The sequence below is a fragment of the Cricetulus griseus genome, assembly GCF_003668045.3.
Source record: "Cricetulus griseus strain 17A/GY chromosome 1 unlocalized genomic scaffold, alternate assembly CriGri-PICRH-1.0 chr1_1, whole genome shotgun sequence".
In the NCBI taxonomy this organism is placed as follows: domain Eukaryota; kingdom Metazoa; phylum Chordata; class Mammalia; order Rodentia; family Cricetidae; genus Cricetulus; species Cricetulus griseus.
The window spans coordinates 185024721-185045178 of NW_023276807.1; the positions used below are offsets into that span (position 1 = coordinate 185024721).

At 40.0% G+C, this 20458-nt stretch overlaps 1 protein-coding gene across 1 annotated transcript in view; it reads right to left on the reverse strand.

Moving 5' to 3' along the window:
- Window positions 1-2814: 2814 nt before the first annotated feature.
- Glud1 (glutamate dehydrogenase 1) overlaps window positions 2815-20458 on the reverse strand; it is a 35094-nt gene continuing 17450 nt past the window's right edge. Inside the window, exons 5-13 of the mRNA XM_027389457.2 lie at window positions 16740-16834; window positions 12640-12819; window positions 11716-11853; window positions 10870-11007; window positions 10610-10690; window positions 8715-8838; window positions 7582-7673; window positions 5613-5675; window positions 2815-4128 (exon numbers count right to left, since the gene is read on the reverse strand). Of these exons, the coding sequence (XP_027245258.1) occupies window positions 4009-4128; window positions 5613-5675; window positions 7582-7673; window positions 8715-8838; window positions 10610-10690; window positions 10870-11007; window positions 11716-11853; window positions 12640-12819; window positions 16740-16834 (1031 nt within the window). The 3' untranslated portion in view covers window positions 2815-4008. The remainder of the gene's footprint in view (window positions 4129-5612; window positions 5676-7581; window positions 7674-8714; window positions 8839-10609; window positions 10691-10869; window positions 11008-11715; window positions 11854-12639; window positions 12820-16739; window positions 16835-20458) is intronic.

The following is a 20458-nucleotide window of genomic DNA, read 5'->3' on the forward strand; positions in this document are numbered from 1 at the left end:
CACTTAAAAAAGTGCTCAAAATCATTGGCCATCAGAGAAATGCAACTCAAAACAACTCTGAGATACCATCTCACGCCTGTCAGAATGGCTAAAATAAAAAACACCAATGACAATCTATGCTGGAGAGGATGTGGAGAAAAAGGAACACTCCTCCATTGCTGGTGGGAGTGCGATCTTGTAAGACCACTCTGGAAATCAGTATGGCGGTTGCTCAGAAAAATGGGAATCAGTGTACCTCAAGATCCAGCCATTCCTCTCTTGGGTATATACCCAAATAGGGCATGTACTTACAACAAGGACATATGTTCAACCATGTTCATAGCAGCATTGTTTGTAATAGCCAGAACCTGGAAACAACCTAGATGCCCCTCTATTGAAGAATGGATTGAGAAAATGTGGTACATTTATACAATGGAGTACTACTCAGCAGAAAAAAGCAATGGAATCTTGAAATTCGCAGGCAAATGGATGGAACTAGAGGAAACCATCCTGAGTGAGGTAACCCAGTCACAAAAAGACAAGCAAGGTATGTACTCACTGATATATGAATTTTAGACATAGAACAAAAGACTACCAGTATATAATGCTCTTCACCAAAGAAACTAGGAAACATGAAGGACTCTAAGGGTTAAATGGTCCCCAGGAATGGAAGTGGCATGAACTCCCGAACTAATTGGGGGCATGAGGGTGGGGGGGGAAGGAGCTGCTACAATAAGAGCAAGAGAAGAGGAGAAGAGGAGAGGAAATGGAGGGGCAGAAACATTGAGTTGGGGGAAGAATAGAGGAAAGAGAGCAAGATGAGAGATACGATATCAGAGGGAGCCACTGTAGGCCCGAGAAGGGATCAGGAACCAGGGAGATCTCCAGAGACCTACAAGGATGACACGATCTGACAATCCAGGCAATGGTGGAGAGGATAACCTAAAAACCCTCCCCCTAAAATGAGATTGATGACTTCTCTTTATGCCATCCTAGAGCCCTCACCCAGTGGCTGATGGAAACAGAGACAGACATCCACAGATATACAATGAGCCGAAATCGGGAATTTAGTTGAAGAGAGGGAGGAATGAAGAACGAAGGGGTCTGTACTAGGATGGAGAAACCCACAGGAACTGTTGGCCTGAACAAGGGAGAGCACATCGACCCCAGATGCTGTCCAGGAGGCCTGTACAAGACTGATCCAGACCCCAGAACATGGATGTCAATAAGGAGGCCTCTGCACTCCAGGGAGCCTCTGGTAGTGGATTAGTATTTTTCCCTGGTGCAAGAAGGGACTTTGAGAGCCCATCCCATATGAAGGGTTACACTCTGGCCCTGGACACATGGGGAAGGGCCCAGGATCAGCATAGGAAGACTTGGTGGACTTTGCTGAGCTCCCGTTGAGGGCCCTACCCTGCCTGGGGAGTAGTGGGTGGATGGGGTTGGGGGGATGGGCTGGGGGTGGGGGAGAAAGTTTGGGGGTGAGGGGAGGGAGAGGGAGAAGGGACTTGAAATAAGCTTGTTCCCTAACTAGAACTAATAAAATAAAATAAAATTAAAAAAAAAAAAAAGATATGGCTTAGATGTTAAAAGCACTTGTTGCTTTTGTAGAGGACCTGGGGTTTGGTTCATAACACCCACATGGCAGCTAATAACTAATTGAAACTTCAGTTTCTAGGGATACAAAACACTAATACATAAAATAAAAAGTATAAATCCTAGCCTGGAGAGATGGTCCAGAGGCTAAGAACCCTGGTTCTGTTTTCAGAACCCACATGGTGGGCTACAACCTTCTGTGACTTGAGCTTCAGGGAATCTGCTGTGTTCTTCTGGCTTCCACAGGCACTGAAGACAGACACTCATGCAGGCAAAACACCCATACACATAAAAATTAAAGAAAATAAATTAAAAAAATCTTAAAAACCAAAACTCCTAGAATCTGAATATGATAACATGTCTGAATGGCTTACTTCACTTACTGTGATAATCCACTGTTTCATCCACCTTCCTGCAAAAGCCACAAATTCATTCTTCATGGCTTAAAAAAATATTTAATTGGGTATATGCCATAGTGTTTCATCCATTCATTCACTGATGTGCATCTAAACTGGTTCCATCATGGCTATAGATGTACAGATATCTCTGTAGTGTGTTAATGTAGACCAGGCTGGCCTCGTCTCACAGAGATCTGCTTGCCTTGTACCACCACTACCCAGCCCCATATTATCATAAGTAGCTGCTAAATTCGGTAGCTAAACTGTTTCAAATAAAACTTTATTTAAAAGACAATAGAAAAAGACAGGTATGATGGCAGCACTCTGGAGCAATAGGCAGGAAGATCGGGATGAGTTCAAAGTTAGCCCCAACTAATAGGTTTGAGGTCAACCTGGACTACATAAGACCCTGTTTCAAACAAATGAATAAAGTGTAACAGAAATTACACCAGCATATTAGTTTTACACACTGCAGCCTCTTCCCAAAGAACAGCTATTACAGCTTAATAAAATGAAATAAAAAATAATCCAGGAATAAAATTTGAGCAGCTAGTTGGGTGGTGGTGGTGGTGCACACCTTTAATCCTAGCACTTGAGAGGCAAAGGTAGGTGGATCTCTATGAGTTCAGGGCTAGCCTGGTCTACAAAGAGAGTTCCAGAATAGTCAGTGCTATACAGAGAAACTCTATCTTAAAAAACCAGAAACCAAACCAAAACAAAAAAGTTGAGCAGCTCATAACAAAAGAAGTGACATAGGAAGTTATGAAAATTTTTGAACCTCAATTACTGTTTTATCATTTACTAAGAGACTATAAAATATGAAAACACAGAAAAGAAACAATCTTTGGAAAAGGTAGACTTTTAATAACTGCTTTTATCACCAAGTTAATCATGCAGTTACAAAGTAGTTAGAAATTTCTGAAAGGATATTGTTAAAAAAAAAAAGCACTCATTCTCATATAAATAATATCTGGTACTTCTGTGGAACACTCCTGTTCAAAAGCCCTGGCCAATGACTCCCCAAACAAAAGTCAACTCCAGGCAGTCACCAGCCTGCTGTTAGTGAAGCGGTATGCAGAATGCAAAGCCTCAGAAGAAGGGGCATACAGTCAATTGAGGGCCACTGGCTGTGCTTGGAGCCAGCCAGACTCCAAACAGGGAGCCCAAAGGTTTTTTTCTGGGACACTATTTGAATTATGGTTCAATTACTCAACACAATAGATCTTCAGATGGGAGGAACAAGTCATTTTCATGGTAAATAGGTTATTGCTCTCCCTGGACTGTGCTACAAATTCCCCAGAGTCCCTGTCACTTGCAGGTATGAGGAGAGTGCTTCCATAGTGCCACTTTGTTTTTCCTGGACAGCAATGCAGTGCCAATAAGCTATATAAATGATTCTGTTTTATGCTGTAAAAAACTAGCTTCTTCCATTGATTATGTTTTTAGGCATTCACTGCTTGAGTCAAGGTTAGGCTTAAGTGATTAAAGGCAATTTTATTACAGCAGCATGTACTAATTTTATTCTGAAAGAATAAAATACATAAGAGAAATAGCTTTTATTTTTGTTTGCAACTTAGAAAACTGAGTTATTTTGTAGATGTAAAATAGCAATAACTCATTTAAGGACCATGCCACCTTTGGAAAATGCCACACACCTATTCTTTTATGTGTCCAAGTTCCCAGACTTGTCCAGAAGTGGCTGAGTGCTCTTGACTGCCTTCCCTGGCAACAGCACTGACCCTGTTGGGAAGGGCCTAGAACAAGGCAGCACAGCCAGGAGGCAGGCAGGGACTTTATGTAGAAAAAGTACCTAACCGGCTTTCTGATACACGTGATTCCTACTTTTACACATCAGCTTGTACATGATCCTCTAACCTAATCTCTCTTAAGGGGCTGATTCAGACTGACTTGCTGAGAACAGTGTCCATTAGCTAATGAGTCACAAGAACAGATTTCTGTGGTTACATGTAAACTTGTGACAGGTCTGCAGAAGTTATAGGTGAAGTGGGTGGTAAAGAAGTTAGTGGTGACCTGTCTATGTGAAGGTCACGCCAGCTTCGTTGTACACCTTGAAGACTTTCTCAATGGCATTGACATAGGCAGCTGTTCTTAGGTCCAATCCCAGGTTATACTTCATGGCTGTGCGCATAATTTGCTGGAATGAAGGAGAGAAGGCAGTGAGACCACCTGACTGCATAGCAGCCTAGGAACACAAATTGTCACCCACCCCATGACCAAGTAAATATAATAAGCCTTAGACAGCTGAAGGCAAATGACTGCAGCAGCAGAAATGTTTCTAGCAGGAGCGACAAATTCTCGGCTGTTATTGTCCAGGGAACAGCAAGAAATTGTTCCGAAGAACTACAGATGTGAATGGTTTCTCTGCCTGTTAACTATCCTGGAGCTGAGATCATATACTTAGTGACTGTTTAAATTAACCAAGAACAGGGCATTGGGAACATTCTAGAATTTCAATGATGATAGCTAGACAACCTTGTAAATATACTGCAGGCCAATGATTTATTTTGTGTATGTATATGCTATGTGTGTGTGATGTTCATGTGCTAATCTGCATGTGGGTGTCATGTAAATCCATGTGAGACCCAAGGATTGAACTTAGATTATTAGACTTGTGGCAAGAGCCTTTATCCATGGAGCCATCTTGCAAGCCCATTATAGTGTTTTAATTATATCTCAATTAAAAAAAAAAGCAAGCCGGGCATTAGTGGCACACGCCTTTAATCCCAGCACTTGGGAGGCAGAGGCAGAGGCAGGTGGATCTCTGTGAGTTCGAGACCAGCCTGGTCTCCAGAGTGAGTGCCAGGATAGGCTCCAAAGCTACACAGAGAAACCCTGTCTCGAAAAACAAAAACAACAAACAAACAAACAAACAAAAAAGCAGCAAAAATCAAGCACCAACTTTCCAAGTATTGAATTAGTGGCACATGCCCCTAATCCCAGCACTAGGTAGGAAGAGGGATGGCTCAACCACAGCCTCACTTATACAGTGAGTTCAAGGCCAGTCTAGGACACACGAGACCCTGTTTTAAACATGTGCTGCCTTCTTCAGCAGAATGTCTATTCTGCTTCAGCCTGGAAATCCAAATGGACAGACTTTGGTCAAGAAGAAACAAGCCTTTCATCCCAGTACTTAGGAGGGAGGCAGAAACAGGCAGACCTATTTGTGCTCAAGGCCAGCCTGGTCTACATCAGAGAGTTCCAGGATAAGCCAGTGCTACATGGGTGACCCTGTCTCAAAAGACAAGCAAAAACCGAAGTCAGAAAAATTGTATTCAAACTGTGTTTGTTACATTTAAGGCCCTGGTGTAAAAAGGGCTCAAGTGGTTAAAAAAAAAAAAGTCAAAAATTTCTTACTTAAACCAAATTTTATAGTAAGTCAGCTTTTGGGCTATTACATAGTGATCTAGTTTGGCCAACTACCTTTTTGGTAACAGTCAACTGCCTAACTCAGCATGATTTCTTCCTAAAGATGTACTGACAATAGCGATTATCAACTGAGGATAAAACGGTACATGTTCTGCTGTGCATAGTGGGGACCAAGTAACTGTATCACAAAACAATCTGGTTATCTGTATATCACGCTATTAACACAAAAGCAGCTATCATCTGCATACATACCCTGGCAGATCTCTCCATGGTGTAGGCCAAGCCAGAGTGCACAATGTCTTTCTCAGAGGCACCCTGTGAGGAAAAAGAACATTAACTTAACACATCACAAAATGCTTCATGTCTCTAGAATACCAAGGATTAAGTTGATATTGCAGCACTACAGGAAAGACATATAATTTCTGTACTCTACTAGTGTTTACTAGAAAAGCTAGACAAATCACGTTTTCCAACACAGTTTAGTTTTAATGGTATCGGGCAGCAACAAAAATGCATGAAATAAGATCATGATTAAAACAAACACAGAAAAGAAGCCCAAGAACAGGCAAGTAGTCAGATTAGCATCCTCCACTCAAGGTATTCTGCATAGCTGCTGTCCCGGCATACTCTCCACCCTCCAAGTGAGCAGGACTACCAGACACAGAGGGACATAGCCAAGGCAGACAGCAGCTCAGGGAAGATCCGCTGTGTACTTAGTAGCCCAGTGCTGAAGAATCTAAGAGCTTTCTGTTTCTATATACTCTTCTATCTAATTTGTTTCTTGGAAGGATTTCTTTAAAAAATTAAGTGTAGCGCCAGGCGTGGTGGCATATGCCTTTAATCCCAGCACTTGGGAGGCAGAGGTAGGTGGATTTATGTGAGTTTGAGGACAGCCTGTTCTCAGAGCAAGTTCTAGGACAGCCAAGGAAGGCTATACAGATAAACCTTGTCTCAAAAAACAAACAAAAAGGTTTAAGTCATTACAACTCCCAATGTGACACAAGACAGCTCTATAATATATATCCTAAAGTGCTAGATTAAAAACTTGAAGTGGGTTACCAAAAAAAGTGATCTGGCCAGACATGCGGTACATGTCTGTGACTCCAAAACTTGGGAGGTGGAGGGAGGAGGCTCAGGAGTTCAAGCTCATCCTTGGCAATTCACATTTGTATTATATTTTGTTTTGGGAGATGAAACAAACTTGCTTAATAGGCAGAATAGTGCAGTTTCTTTTACTCATCCATCAAACATTTACTGAGTAAAAAGTTCTATGTCCTAGGCATGTTCAGGCATTAGGGACACAGCAATGAACAAAATAATCAAAATCGAGTGTTTTCACGGAGTCTCTCTCTCTCTGTGTACGTATGTATGTATGACACATATATATGCTGGCTTTAAGTTCATAGAAGCCTTCCTAGTTCTGCCTCTTGAGTTCCAGGGCTACAGATACAAGACAAATGAGGCACAGCACACTTGCAAATCATTATCTGGCAACAAATGCCTCTGAAGAAGATAACAACCATAAGGCGCTGCAAACAGTCAACAGCATCAGTGTCCTCTTCTCAGTTCTCCCTTCCCATCCTCCCCTTTCCTCTTTTTGCTGTCTGTGGTACTACAGCACTTTATAACTCAAAGGAGTTGCAGCTATCTGCAGTACTGGTGGAATGGTGGAATAAAGGTATGACAGTTCAGTGATAGAGCACTTAACTGATATACATAAGGTCCTGGGTTCAATTCCCAGTACCACAAAAATAGAACAACATAAAACAGTTACGTTAAATATTTTTCCCATGCATGTATGCTATGCCTTTGTAGCCCATATTTTCTGTAATATCCTGGTAAGCTCTTTGTAATGTGTAAACACTATTGATACTCCCTTCCAAGAACTGATTGATTTATCTTTTCTAATCTGTTAACTCTGTTATATGTGTCCATATAATTATTTCATATTTTCATATAATTCAGTCTCATGTTTATTTTTCAATTCTAGTTTTCTGAAGCTTTGAGTTAAAGTATGGTAAGCCTTCATGATTGTGTTGAATCATCAAGTACCCAAAACAGAATTACTTATTTGCCATTATATTAAGAATGGAATGACGAAATAAACCATATAATAAAATTATGGTTAACAACCTTTGATAATACTCCATTTAATCTATCTACCCTGAAAGCCACGACAGGGAGCATGTGTAAAATTCCAGTCTGGTGTCACCACACTCACCGATATCCTGTCTTGGAACTCTGCTGTAGGGACCACAGGAATAGTTCCACCATGCTTTCCAAATTTTCTCTCTAAACTCTCTTGAACAGACACTGTAAAAAGCCAAGACATCAAGACAAGACACTATTAATAGAGGGAGAAAATAACTGTAGAACTTAAAGTAACTCTAACCTATATATGTGTAGCCCCAAAACTAATGTTTTAGAAATCTTTATTCCTAATGACATAGAAGGGTTAATTATTAAACACTCAGTAAGGAGAAGTCTGCCAAATTCCTATAGAAATGTGAATTTAGGTCACGGCTCTGTTTCCATAACACCCACCACAAGGGTTTTCTACTCTTGGCTCTGTTAAAAAGAAATTTTGAGGAAGAGAAAAGGACAGAGAGGAACATTCTCAGAGCGGCAGAGCACAGGAACACAGTTGGAGGTCTTGCTTTTATTTCAGCTGGATGAGAAATTCTTAAGAGCTGAGTTTACTCTGGTCAAATAAAAACTCTTACCAGAGGACTCAAAATGGGGTTTCCACACTAGGTACCACTTCTTTTAATTAGTGTATAAAAGAATGGGCTTTATTATAACATTTTCATAAATGTTAGCTAAGATTTTTCTGAGAGCAACTAGAGATAGGGACAAATTAGATCAGTGGGAGAGTTCAGGTTTAAAAAAGACTTTTTACACCGGGCATTGGTGGTGCACACCTTTAATCCCAGCACTCGGGAGGCAGAGGCAGGTGGATCTCTGTGAGTTCGAGACCAGACTGGTCTACAAAAGCTAGTTCTAGGACAGCCTCCAAAGCCACAGAGAAACCCTGTCTCGAAAAACCAAAAAAAAAAAAAAAAAAAAAAAAAAAAGACTTTTTACAGTATCATTAATTTATAGATTATATTTGGGGAAAGTGACGTTATATATATATATATATATATATATATATATATATATATATATATATATATATATATATATATATCCTTTTGCTCTATGAACCAGAAGGCAGAAAAACAGTTTTCTGTTCTTAGGCAAAGGTCTCTAGGCTTATCAGGGAAAGGTCTCCTAAGTTTGTATGCTTTTCCAGCTTTTTCTTTGGCCCAAAGGACAATTTTTGGAGACATAAACAAGATTTTAAGAACTCACTGAGCAAGTGGTAATTAGAGTCCCTTTCGTATTTGAAGGTCAATCGGCCATAGCTGACATGATTTAGATTCTTCAGCCACTCAAAGTAAGACACTGTCACTCCTCCAGCATTTAAGTAGAGATCCTATACACAAAATGTGACATGGAAAATATAAAAAAATTAGTAAATGCCAGGCTTGGTGCTTAGTACCTTTAGCTGTTTCACCATCTTGTTAGGCTCAGGAACTCAATTTTAATACCAAGGTGGACTAAACATCTGTGCTGGCTAGTTTTATGCCAACTTGACACAAGCTAAAATTATCTGAGGAGGAAAACTCAATTAAGAAAATGCTTCCATAGGACCCATCTGTATGCAAGCCCATAGAGCAGTGTGGTTCTCAACCTTCCTAATGTTTCATGTTGGTGACTTCCAACCATAAAACTATTTTCGTTGCTACTTCATACCTGTAATTTGTTATTGTTTATGAACTGTAATGTAAATATTTTTGGAGACAGACTTTTGCCAAAGGGGTTGTAACCCAAAGATTAAGAACTACTACTGTAGACATTTTCTTAGTCAGTGATGTGGGAGGGCCTAGCCCATTGTGAGTGAGGCCACCTCTGGGTTGGTGGTACTGGGTTCTATAAGAAATAAGGCTGAGCAAGCCAGGGGGTCCAGCAAGCAGCACCTCTCCATGTCCTTTGCATCAGCTCCTGCCTTCAGGATCCTGCCCTGACTTCCTTTGATAATGAAGAGTGATGTGGAAGTGTTGTTTTGGTCATTGTGTTTCACCACAACAATAGCAACTCTAACTAAGAGGACACCAAACACTGCAAACATATCTTAGAGAGCACTGAATGACTTGGTGATAGCTAGCTTATTCTTACCATGATCTCAGACTAAAGTGCTGGTTTACCAACCGGTGGACTGACACTGCCTCACCAGAAGATAGTATTACCTTTGCACCATCTCAAGGCAGCCTATATCAGTTAAGTGAGTTTTTGTTTTGTTTTTTCCAAGACACAGTTTCTCTTTGTAGCTTTGGAGCCTGTCCTGGAACTAGCTTTTGTAGACCAGGTTGCTGTTGAACTCATAGATCCACCTGCCTCTGCCTCCCAAGTGCAGGGATTAAAGGCATGTGCCACCACTGTCCCTCAAGTTTTTTTTTTTTTTTTTTTTTTTTATTTAAACACATGCTTTCTACAAAGTGGCTCTTCAGAGTCCATATTAAGTACCAATAACCTCTCTATTTTCATCCCTAACTCTGAATACAAGGTCTTCTTTGTAGTAGCAGGGAAAAAAATCTGTATGTGTGGGTATGTGAGTGTCTACAGAGGCAGAAGAGTGTGTCAGTTCCCTGGAGCTGGGGTATAGGCAGGTTGTGAGCCATTCAATGATGAGGCTCTGAACTTGAAAGAGCTCTATAGGCTTTTAATGGGTGTGCCATCTCTTTAGTCCTAATTTTTCCTTTCCTTTTTCAGTAAAGCAGGAAGAGACATTCAAAATGTATAGTTAGGAAATGGGTAACAAAACTTAAGCATTTAATTTAGAATTATACTTTTAGCATAGTATACATTTAACATAACTAGATTTTGAGGGTTACTTATACTCATTACAGCTGGAGAAAATGGTCAGGACTAAGAAAAATGACTGGCATATTATACTAACCTTGCTTCCAATCCTCTTCCCACACCCTCCTTATCATTTGTTTCTCGAGGTGCTGCAAATCGAACCTTGAACTTCATGTGTGCTCTTGCAAGGGCCCTACCACTGAGATCCAGGCCTCAGCCACATTGCCATTATATTTTCTTAAAAGTAAAGATTAAGAATTTACTACAACTTGTGACACCAGTGGGTCCTCTCTCCTTCCAGCTGCTAACAAAAGAAATGATTTCCAGGAACACAGGTGCCCTACCGGAATAACCATGATGTTCCTTTCCAGGAAGATCTTATCAGCCTCTGGAGTGGTTGGTCCATTGGCTCCTTCGGCAATGATCTGTAAGAGAATGGGACATGCACAGATGCCAGGAACACTCTCATAGGAAAGAGATGTATTTATGTGTAGGGAGCTAAAAGGAAGAACATATTTTCAGCTAAAATTAAATTGCTCTACAAAGTATATACAATTTTATTTTATTTTTCTGTTTCTCTAATTTGTTTTCACAATGGTTTTACCTTGGCTTTGACTTTGGGTGCATTGGACTTGGTCAACTGCTTCTCGCTGGCTGCAGGGATTAGGATGTCACAGTCAGCCTCCAAAATGCTTCCTTCATAGACCTTTGCTTTGGGGAAGCCCAGAATTGATCCATGTTGCTGCAATTGGTTGAAAATTATAATTAATGGCTACAACAGAGTTTAAATGCTATCTTCAGTACCTATTATACAAAATCTATTTATTAAGAGCTTTGAGTTGAAACCAGTCTGGGCTACCCAGGGAATGTAAGGCCAACCAACCATACATAGCAAGATCATGTCTTAAAAGTGAACAAAACAAAAAAACCAAAAACCCACCAAACAGGATGAGGCAAGATGATCAACCTAAGCTTAAATACAAAAAAACCCAACCCCACCACTCAAACATAAAATCAAAAGGGAGAAGAAAGAACACTCAAGGTTCCTGCCACCAAGCCTGATGATGAGATGAGTTCAACCACCCAAGACCCATGTCGTGGAAGGAGAAAGAACTCCTGCAAGCTGCCCTCTGACCTCCATGTGTGCATGGTGGCACATGCCTTACCCCCATCACCCCCCGAAAGGCCCCCATAACTGAAAATGTTGTTATTAATACTTTTTTAGGGTTGGTGAAACAGCTCAGTGCTTGCCATCAAGAAATGGTCTGAACTTGAATGCTGGGACCCCTATGGTGGAAGGAGAGAGCAGACCTCCTTCAGGGGGTCTTCTGACCTCCAACTGAATGCCATAGCACATGAACATGTAATAGAAGAGAAACAAACAAACAAAAAACCCAAAATCTATTCTCTTAAAAATTGTGAAGACTACCCAGATATCAGAATAACATACCAACTTGAAATCTTCTAGTTCCTTTGGGTCAATACCGTCTGGATTCCATATGCTCCCATCAGATTCACCAACACCAACACATTTAGCACCAAAACGATGTAAATACCTCATAGAGTGCAGGCCCACGTTACCAAATCCCTGTGGAGAAGAATTATGCAAGACAGACTTGATGCAGATAGTATGAGTCAATTTTGACCAACAGAAATCTATACTCTGGTAGTTGCATATGGGAAAGAGAAGTGATGTACTGAATGGCCTCTTCAATGACAAGATCAAGAATCTGAAATCCAACCTTCTGTTACCTATGAGACTGAGACCTAGAGAAGTTCAGTTAGCAATATAAAGAAGTGGCAGTGGGGACAAGCCACACCAATGCAGTTAGAGCCTCCTCGTCATCTTATGACTGTATATATAACGGTATACTACTATTTTAAGGTGATGCTAAACCTAAACTTTTAAGTGAAATACATGCTGACACAGGAAGCCTTTGTAGGTCAATGTGAAAGTATTTCTGCACACTTAAAATGGCTTTACAGTTAAGGCCTTTTCCCGTTCTGAATGCCATTTTATGCTTGAATAAGGACAAAAGAAGTGTTCTATGAATCAAATCAAGGTTAAGAAAAAAGATGCTTTAGTCTAAAAACCATCCTAAAATCTAACAAATTCTCAAAGAATCTAATTTTAATGCCATAATTGAAAAACCTTTAGAATTTTTAATGTGTATTAGTTATTAAGAAAACAAAAACTGGGGGCTAGTGAGATGGATGAATGGGTAAAAGCACACATGCTCAATCCTGACCACCTGAATTTAATTCCTGGAATCATCTGGGTGGAAGTACTGACTCCTGCTCTGACCCCCAATGTACCCTGTAGCGTGTGTCTTCCCACATAAACAAACAAAATCAAACCCCCAAATTACTTTACCTGAACAACAAATGTCTTATCACCAAACCCTGGTGTCATTCCTAAAATGCTCATGTAAGAAGCTTCATTGATGAAGTTTTCAATTCCATGGAAAACACCACGGCCAGTAGCAGAGATGCGCCCGTGGATACCTCCTTGACTGATTGGTTTACCAGTAACACAGGCATGTGCATTGATATCCTGTAAGAGAGAGCCAGAGATATAGCTCACGAGTAAAGTGCTTGTCTAGAGTGGGTGAGGTCTGAGGTCAACCCCTGATAACAAGTAAATAATGATGAAGATAATAATAATGATAATAATATCATCATCCTTTGGGAGGAAAGGAATCCCAATTTAAAGGAAGAATTATCTCTTTTGAGACAGGTCACTGACCTTGAACTTGTGATCCTTGTCTCAATGTTCTGAGTGCTGGGATTATAGGCATGTGCTACCATACATGGTACTAAGTCCTCTTTCTATGATCAAACCAATATAACAAAGTATATTCTCATTAGCTAAACATATTTTTAGTAATAGTGTGTGCAAGTTGGTATCATGGCACTGCCTGTAATCCTAGCATTTGCTGAGGCAGGAGAAGCTCAAGTTCAAGGGCATCCTGTTTATAAAAACACAGACTCTACAAGCTTGTGCAAATCTCTGAGTATGTGTGAGTCATGTAAAGTTCATATTCACCAACAGGGAGGGGCCTTTTCCAACTTTCTGTTCTTAGGAATCTAGTAAGGTAGGCTATTTTTCACAGAAAGAAAACAGTTTAGGAACTGTTGCGCACAAATAACAATATCCTAAGTGTAGCTATGATTCAGCTTGAAGCTATTACTCCTTCACTAAAAACCTAAGCCACAGTAAGTCAGGGTTCACATTCTACTTGTCAAAACAAAAACCCCAAACCCAAAAACCTCTGAACCAGAAAAGGCATTACAATTTTCTTGAATGGAAAGATACTGTGATATATTCTGCCAAACTAATTTTGAAATTTAACATTAAAAAAAAAAAAAAAGAACTTTGGCTGGGACTGGTAGTACATGTCTGTAGTTAGCACTTGTGTTGAGAAGCTGAGGCAGGAAGATCTTTTGAGTTCAAGGTCAACCTGGTCTACATAGTGAGCTCCAGACCAGCCAGGGCTACACAGGGAACCCCTGGCTCAAATAAAGAACTTCAGCAGATGATATTCAAAAGAAAATTTTAAATGGTGCTCATGGCAGGATGCAGAAACCTATACCTTTGGTAAGTGGACGGAGGGTGATTTCAATCTTACCTACCTTTTTACCTTCTTTCAATTAAGGCTGTGCATGTCTTTTTCTTTACAAAGAGGCATAGTTAGTAAAATGGGGTCTTTAGACCTGGGCAGATGGCTCAGTTGGTAAAGCACTGCTTTGCAAGCATGAATATTCCTGGGGCCTGCAGGCTGGCCAGGATAGCCAAATCAGTGAGCTCCAGGTTCAACAAGACCCCGTCTCAAAAAAGGAGGAGAGCAACTTTGGAAGACATTGTTGACCTCGGGTCACACATACATATGCATACACAAAAGAAAAGGAGAAAAAAATAGGTTTGAGAGGGTTTCCCTTCCGAAGCACTGCACATTATAAACATAGCAAGCAGAACATTGTGGAACAGACACTGATCACGGAACAGAAGAAATGAGAGGCAGTATGATCATGCCCAGAAGATCAACAGAAGATGGAGAATTTTAAACCAGGAGCAAAAGCATGCTTGCTAAATGAATTTATTATCTCTTGCAATGAAGTGCTCAAGTTCATACTAGCTCCCTGCCTAGAAGTCACCTGATCATTACTCCTTTACTTAAATATTTTTACAGAGAACTTGGACTTGCAGTACTTATACAGTTACCAACAAAAAGAATGAAAGCAACTTTGAAAAGAAGGTAGTCTAGTAAAGCCCTCAGAATTAGTAGTTTTCCCACAGTTCTCTTTCATGAATAATTAAGACCATGAATACACAATTGCAAAGCTGGTGCTGGACAGTTCTAAATTGTGGAAATGCAAATGCTGGTGTTGAAGGAAATACTGTGTGAGGTCAGGCCTGGTGCCAGCTGACTCCCCAGCATACCCAATGGTCTGGGAAGCCAGGGTGTAAGGACCAAGTCCCCAAACACCAGTCAGTAGGGTTGGATGACTTCTTTACTTGGTCTGGGACTTTACAGATTTCCTATCAGTTAAAGATGGAATAGCTTTCACCAGTCCAGTCCATCCAAGGCTTATTTGGCAAATCCTCACAAAGCTCCCTCACACTGCCACAACTATGAAGGAGCTATGACTGTGTACTGTCCACCAGCTTGCAGAGGTCAGTGGTCAGTGAAGAGCCCAGCTCAAGAGCAAGAGAGCAGCACATCCAGTGCTTTCTTAACATTAGGTGGCATGCAAGCCAGGTGTGACAGTTAAGCTCCAAACTCAGCTCTTGGGGGCCCATGCAAGAGGATAACTCTTAAGTTTCAGTTTAAACTGGGCTACATAGCAGATACCGTTTCCTTAAAAAGAAAAAAAAAAAAAAAGAAAAAATAAAAGAAAAAAAAAAGAGATACAAAGGTGGAGTGGTAGTCCAAATCTAACACTATTGCATGTCATTTCATAGATAGGTATAATTCACATGGTGTAATACTTTTTTCTTTTATTTTACTAAGGGCTGTGGTCTATTCTAAGTACATTATTTTACGTAATCCTTCTAACAGTCTTTAAGATTTTGTTGTTTCTTTAAATATGAGGAAGCTAAAGCAGAGACTCCCAGCTCACGAAGCTGGTGGATTAAGGAGGCAGGACTAGATTTCAGATGCCCTGCTTGTGCTCTGAGCACTGCTTCGGGAAATGTGCCTCTCCTCCAAAGCCTACCTTTGGGCCCTGGAAAGACAACCCAATTAATAGTCAGACAACAGATTTTCCAGGCAGCAGTGACCTTTTAGACTGCTGTCCCTTTGCTTCTCTCCAATGTCACTTTTCTTAGCTGGACATTTACTTAATGTCCCATTTCCCTCTTTTCATATCCTCCTGTGGTCTGGAATCCTCTATCCAGCCCTCAGCAGTTCTATCTCCTGCTATACACAGAGTGAAACCTGATGAAGAGCTCTCCTCTCCTACTGACTGGCTACAGCACCCGCCCCTGCCTTTCAAGTCCACTTGTCTTCTGCACTTCAGGACTTTCTAATATTTCTTTCTTCCCTCCTCCCCCACGGGTCCTCATTCTTCAGAGCTCAGAATATTTCCAGAGGCTCTGGTTAGGCCCCACTATCCTTCTTCATAGCTTTGAAACAGCTTATACATATGCCAGTTGTAGCACACACCTGACTTCTAGTATAAATGAATGTTTTTAAAAATTCCCTTTTTCCTAAGCCACCCACCCAACTTCATGCTCTTGTGTTCTCTTTCTCTCTCAAAAATAAACCAATATTCACTTCTCAGTTCATGATCGTTTCAATTCCCAAGGTTTTATAGATTCTATGGACTCTCTCCAGCCCTGGGTTCATGAGACAGGGACTGGGGTCACATGGACAGCTACTCTTCCTGAAGGACAAGTCACAGCAAAGTCTCTTTACTATCAACAAAAACTCACACTAGGGCTTGAATTTTGGTTCACTTACCTCTTCCATGACCTTTACATATGTATCTTACCTTCAATGTCAGCTGTTTCTCTTCCTCTTAGCCCCCAAATCTCCAGATGTTGAAATTCAACCATACTTTCAAGGTTCAGCTCAAATATCCCTTCAAAAAGGCTTTCTTCAGAACCCCAAACTCTACCTTACATCATGCCATTTCCGTGCCTTAACTCATGCGCCTTAGCTCCTCTTTAAGTGAAAGCACTATGATGGGAAGGCAGAACTGAACATACCATCTGTGCCTCAGCAAGTGAGCTGCCCTGGTTTGGAAGGTCTGGTCTCAGTGCCCAGTGTAGTGCAGAATGTAAACAAAAGCCCAGTTCATGCTCACTATGCTTACAGTTTCAGACTAGAGAGAGGACAAAGTAATATGCATACTAAGTTTATGATTAAAAGGGAGATAAACCCAGAAATTACCAACTTCTCATTAAGTCAGATGGGCTATTACTTCTGTGGACAGCAATGCACGAAGCCTTGAGTTTCAATGGATACTCACATAGTGTCCTATGGTGCTGGCATAGGTGTCAGCGATCCAGGACATCTCCCGCTCACCCGTGCTCATGTCTGGGGCAGGCACATCAATGCCAGGACCTGGGAGCACAGGGAAAGGGCAGTGCGCCAGTTTTTAAGATAATTTATCCCAAACATAAAGATGCTTGCAATTCTCTAAGAGAACAATGTCATTGTGGCTAGACAACTTTAGATCTCATTTTGGTAATGAACTGGTCACAAAAATACTTATTAAATGCCTCTTCTCTATGAAACTTGTATACATAATGTCATGTAGCTATTTTTTTTCCACTGAAATTTACTGGGTTGTATCTGGAAGTTACCTGTGGACAACAGATAAAAGTTATTCCTGGGACTTTAGGGTATGACACTGGCAAATGTTTGTTCTCTCAATGTCAGTTTCCTAAACTACTGTTTTGACCTCCATAACAGGATCATTCTGGTTACTAAGTAGATGTGTTTGAAACAGCTTAGCTCGCTGCTGGCTTAGGCCTTCTCAGTAAGTACAAAAGAAGAGGTGGTGACACCGCTGAAGCAAGTTTATAAGGCATGTGATGCTTTCACTCATGGAATACTTTTGTTTGATTTATTAGCCAACTGCTGACATATATAAAGGTTCTGGGATTTTAGCTCCCTAGAACACAGCAAATTAAAATAAGTATGAGAATAACACTGGCCCACAGGTGTGCAGTACCACTGCTGCTTCTAACATCATTGGATATGGTGAACTTACTGAGCACCACATTCAGTGATGTTCACTACAACTGTAAAGGGAGAAAGAACTATGCAGGAATACTCTTAAAACCAAAAGATAAAAATTTTTTAAGGTGCCAATTAAGTAAGATGCAGTGTAGCATCAATGTACTAGTCATTAAAAAGTTATTTTTTTAAACCCATGTAAATGACTTGGAATTATTACCAAATCCACCATATTGAAAAGGCAGGTTTCATATAGCTATGTGTGCTCTCATTTACATAAAATTCTATCCCATGCTTCCTTTTCTCTCTACCTACCCTATACATGTCTCTACACACACACACACACACACACACACACACACACACACACGTCTGTATGTCTCCAGGTTAGAAAGACAGGTATCAATAACCTGTTTACTATATTCTTGGATTTATGCATTATAACTTTCTACAATATGCTGAATTATTAAGTCCCTTTATAAAATAAAGCTCTTCCAAGGAACCTAATCCTAGACACTACTTTTATGAACAAATTATGATATCATGGATACAAGACTGGCACAAGAAAACCTTTAAGTCATGGTTCAAATTTTATGCCCCACCTAACCTGTCACTTCACATCCTTGTCTTTGTTTTTAGGCATCTTTAAATCTAAGGAAGTTTAACCTCCATAAGCCTGTTTTCCATACAGAGCTTCTATCTGAAGGACTGATGTTCTCGCCTCATCTACTCGTCTGCTTTGCTTACTTTCCATTTGACATACTCAGGTTATATGTCAGTACAGCCTTGTTTAATTGTATTTCTTTCCTAAGCTACAAGGGAGAAATTGTTATCATATCTGTTTAGAAAAAATCTATGGAGTATTATCCTAGTTTTCAGCAACATTTCTTGCTTCAAATAGCAATATGAACTGTTAAATCCGAGGAAAGCAGTTTATAAATCAGAAAGACATTCTGAAAAAACATAACGATATGAATGTTGGCTATTTCTCAAGGGAAGCAAGGAGAAAGGCCGTTTAAAAAATTAGCCTAGACATGCTAAAGGCAAGACAGATTTCCTAGTAGGTTCATGAGTTTCCTAACTCACACAAAATTGATCTACGGGGATGTACATACAGATCACAAGTAACTCCTGCAATACAGACAAATCCTTAAATCCACTTTGTTTGACTTAAAGAGCTGAAACATGGTAATGTTGGTGTATGAGACACAAGGGCAATAAGAAAGACAGAGATATGAGGAAGCTTCAGGGTAAAATTACAGTTGATAGGTACCATCTAAACACACACTAAGAATGAACATTTCCAAGTTTTCCCAAGAATCTGAAAAAAGGAGTATTTTCCAATGTATTCTGTGAGGCTGGTATTATTACCAGGTTTGAACAAAGAATAATCATAAAATGAAGAAATAATATCCAAGTTTATTAAGTTGACACTGTACAGAAATAAACAGCCACATTGGTCTACAAATGTTAAACATCATTTATTTCCTTTTGTACAGGGACAACACTGTATTAAATATATATAGTATCTTACCCATGTGGGTTTGATTACAGAAACTACTAAATATTCTTTAAAAAAAAAAAAAAAAACCACCCAAAAACAAGCTCCCAAACAACCCAGCAAATCAATATCCTTTATAATAGCATCAAAGAAGAGACTATGTAGCTGTCTCTAGTACTAAGAAAGTGTCAAGCAACACTTGAAGAAGAAAGATGCTCAACAAATAGATGTCCATGTTCATGGACTGGAAGACTTAATTTGGTAAATATGGCAGTCCCCCACAAAACGGTCTACATACACAACACAGTTCCGATCAAAATCTTAGCTCTCTTCCTCTATCCACACCCCACCCATACCCCATGGAATTTGATTGTAAACTCACAAAATTAACAGGGTAAGAATTCAGACTCAAGTCTGACTCACAATGGAGAATTTGGATGCAAGTCTGAGTCACAATGGAGAACTTTGCAGAAAGGGAAGTGAGAAAGTGACAGATAAGCTTTGGAAGTTTGCCCTCTACAAGCAAAGGGGCCAAATGATTCATATTGAAGGTCTGCCTTCTTTCAGAGTTCCAATGAGTCACTTTTTATGTTTTGGAACTGTCATAATTAAGCTGGTAAACACTGTAGATGGCAATAACTATGACTGAATGAAATCTAAAAAAACACAAGGATGTTAAAATATAATTAAGATTTTAGGCTAAGAGGAAATATGCTATTTAAATGACCTTGAAGTCCATGGCCAGGCTGAGACATGATTTCAATTCACCATCTTGAAATCAGAAAGCATCCCTGTAGCACGAGTGCTCATTAATTTCTGTTAGCAAAATATTCCTGTGAAACGACGCCCAAGTAAAATTCCCAATAGTGTCACATAAGGGATGTCAAGAACTCTACTGATCTTAGAACTAAATCTTATAACATTCTACCTTCTCGTATATCACTCCTGTATTATTTCATATCTTATTTCCTAAAAACAAGGCTTAATTTCCTAGGAACTTATCACTGGCACAGGAAACGTGGAAGGAAAACACAAGGGTAGGAAAGCAGAGTTGAGTATGGCTGTGTGTCCCAACCCCCCTTTCAGCCAGTTTCCCTTTAACATCTTATTGAGTAACCTTACTTATTTTATTTAAATAAACCAGAAGCTTTCTAGACCAAGAAATATGAGACAAATTGCTTAGAAATTAAAGAGTAAATAGTATGTATTCATCACAAAGAACATATCAATACAAATACAAGGCAATAAAAAATATCAAGCAAATGGAAGCACCCTTAGAAATTTAGCATGCTTCACAAAAGCTCCTATAAATAACTTGAGTACTCCTCAGATCAGAGACAGTGATGGCACATGGAGTAGTGAGCAATTACACCAGCCTCACTGTCAGTTCCCAGCCAACCACTAATGCATATGAAAACAAACAACAAAAAAAAACAAAACAAAACACAAACACTGGCTTCAAATGACATCAGATTTTTATTGCTTCAGAAAAAAACTGGATGGCT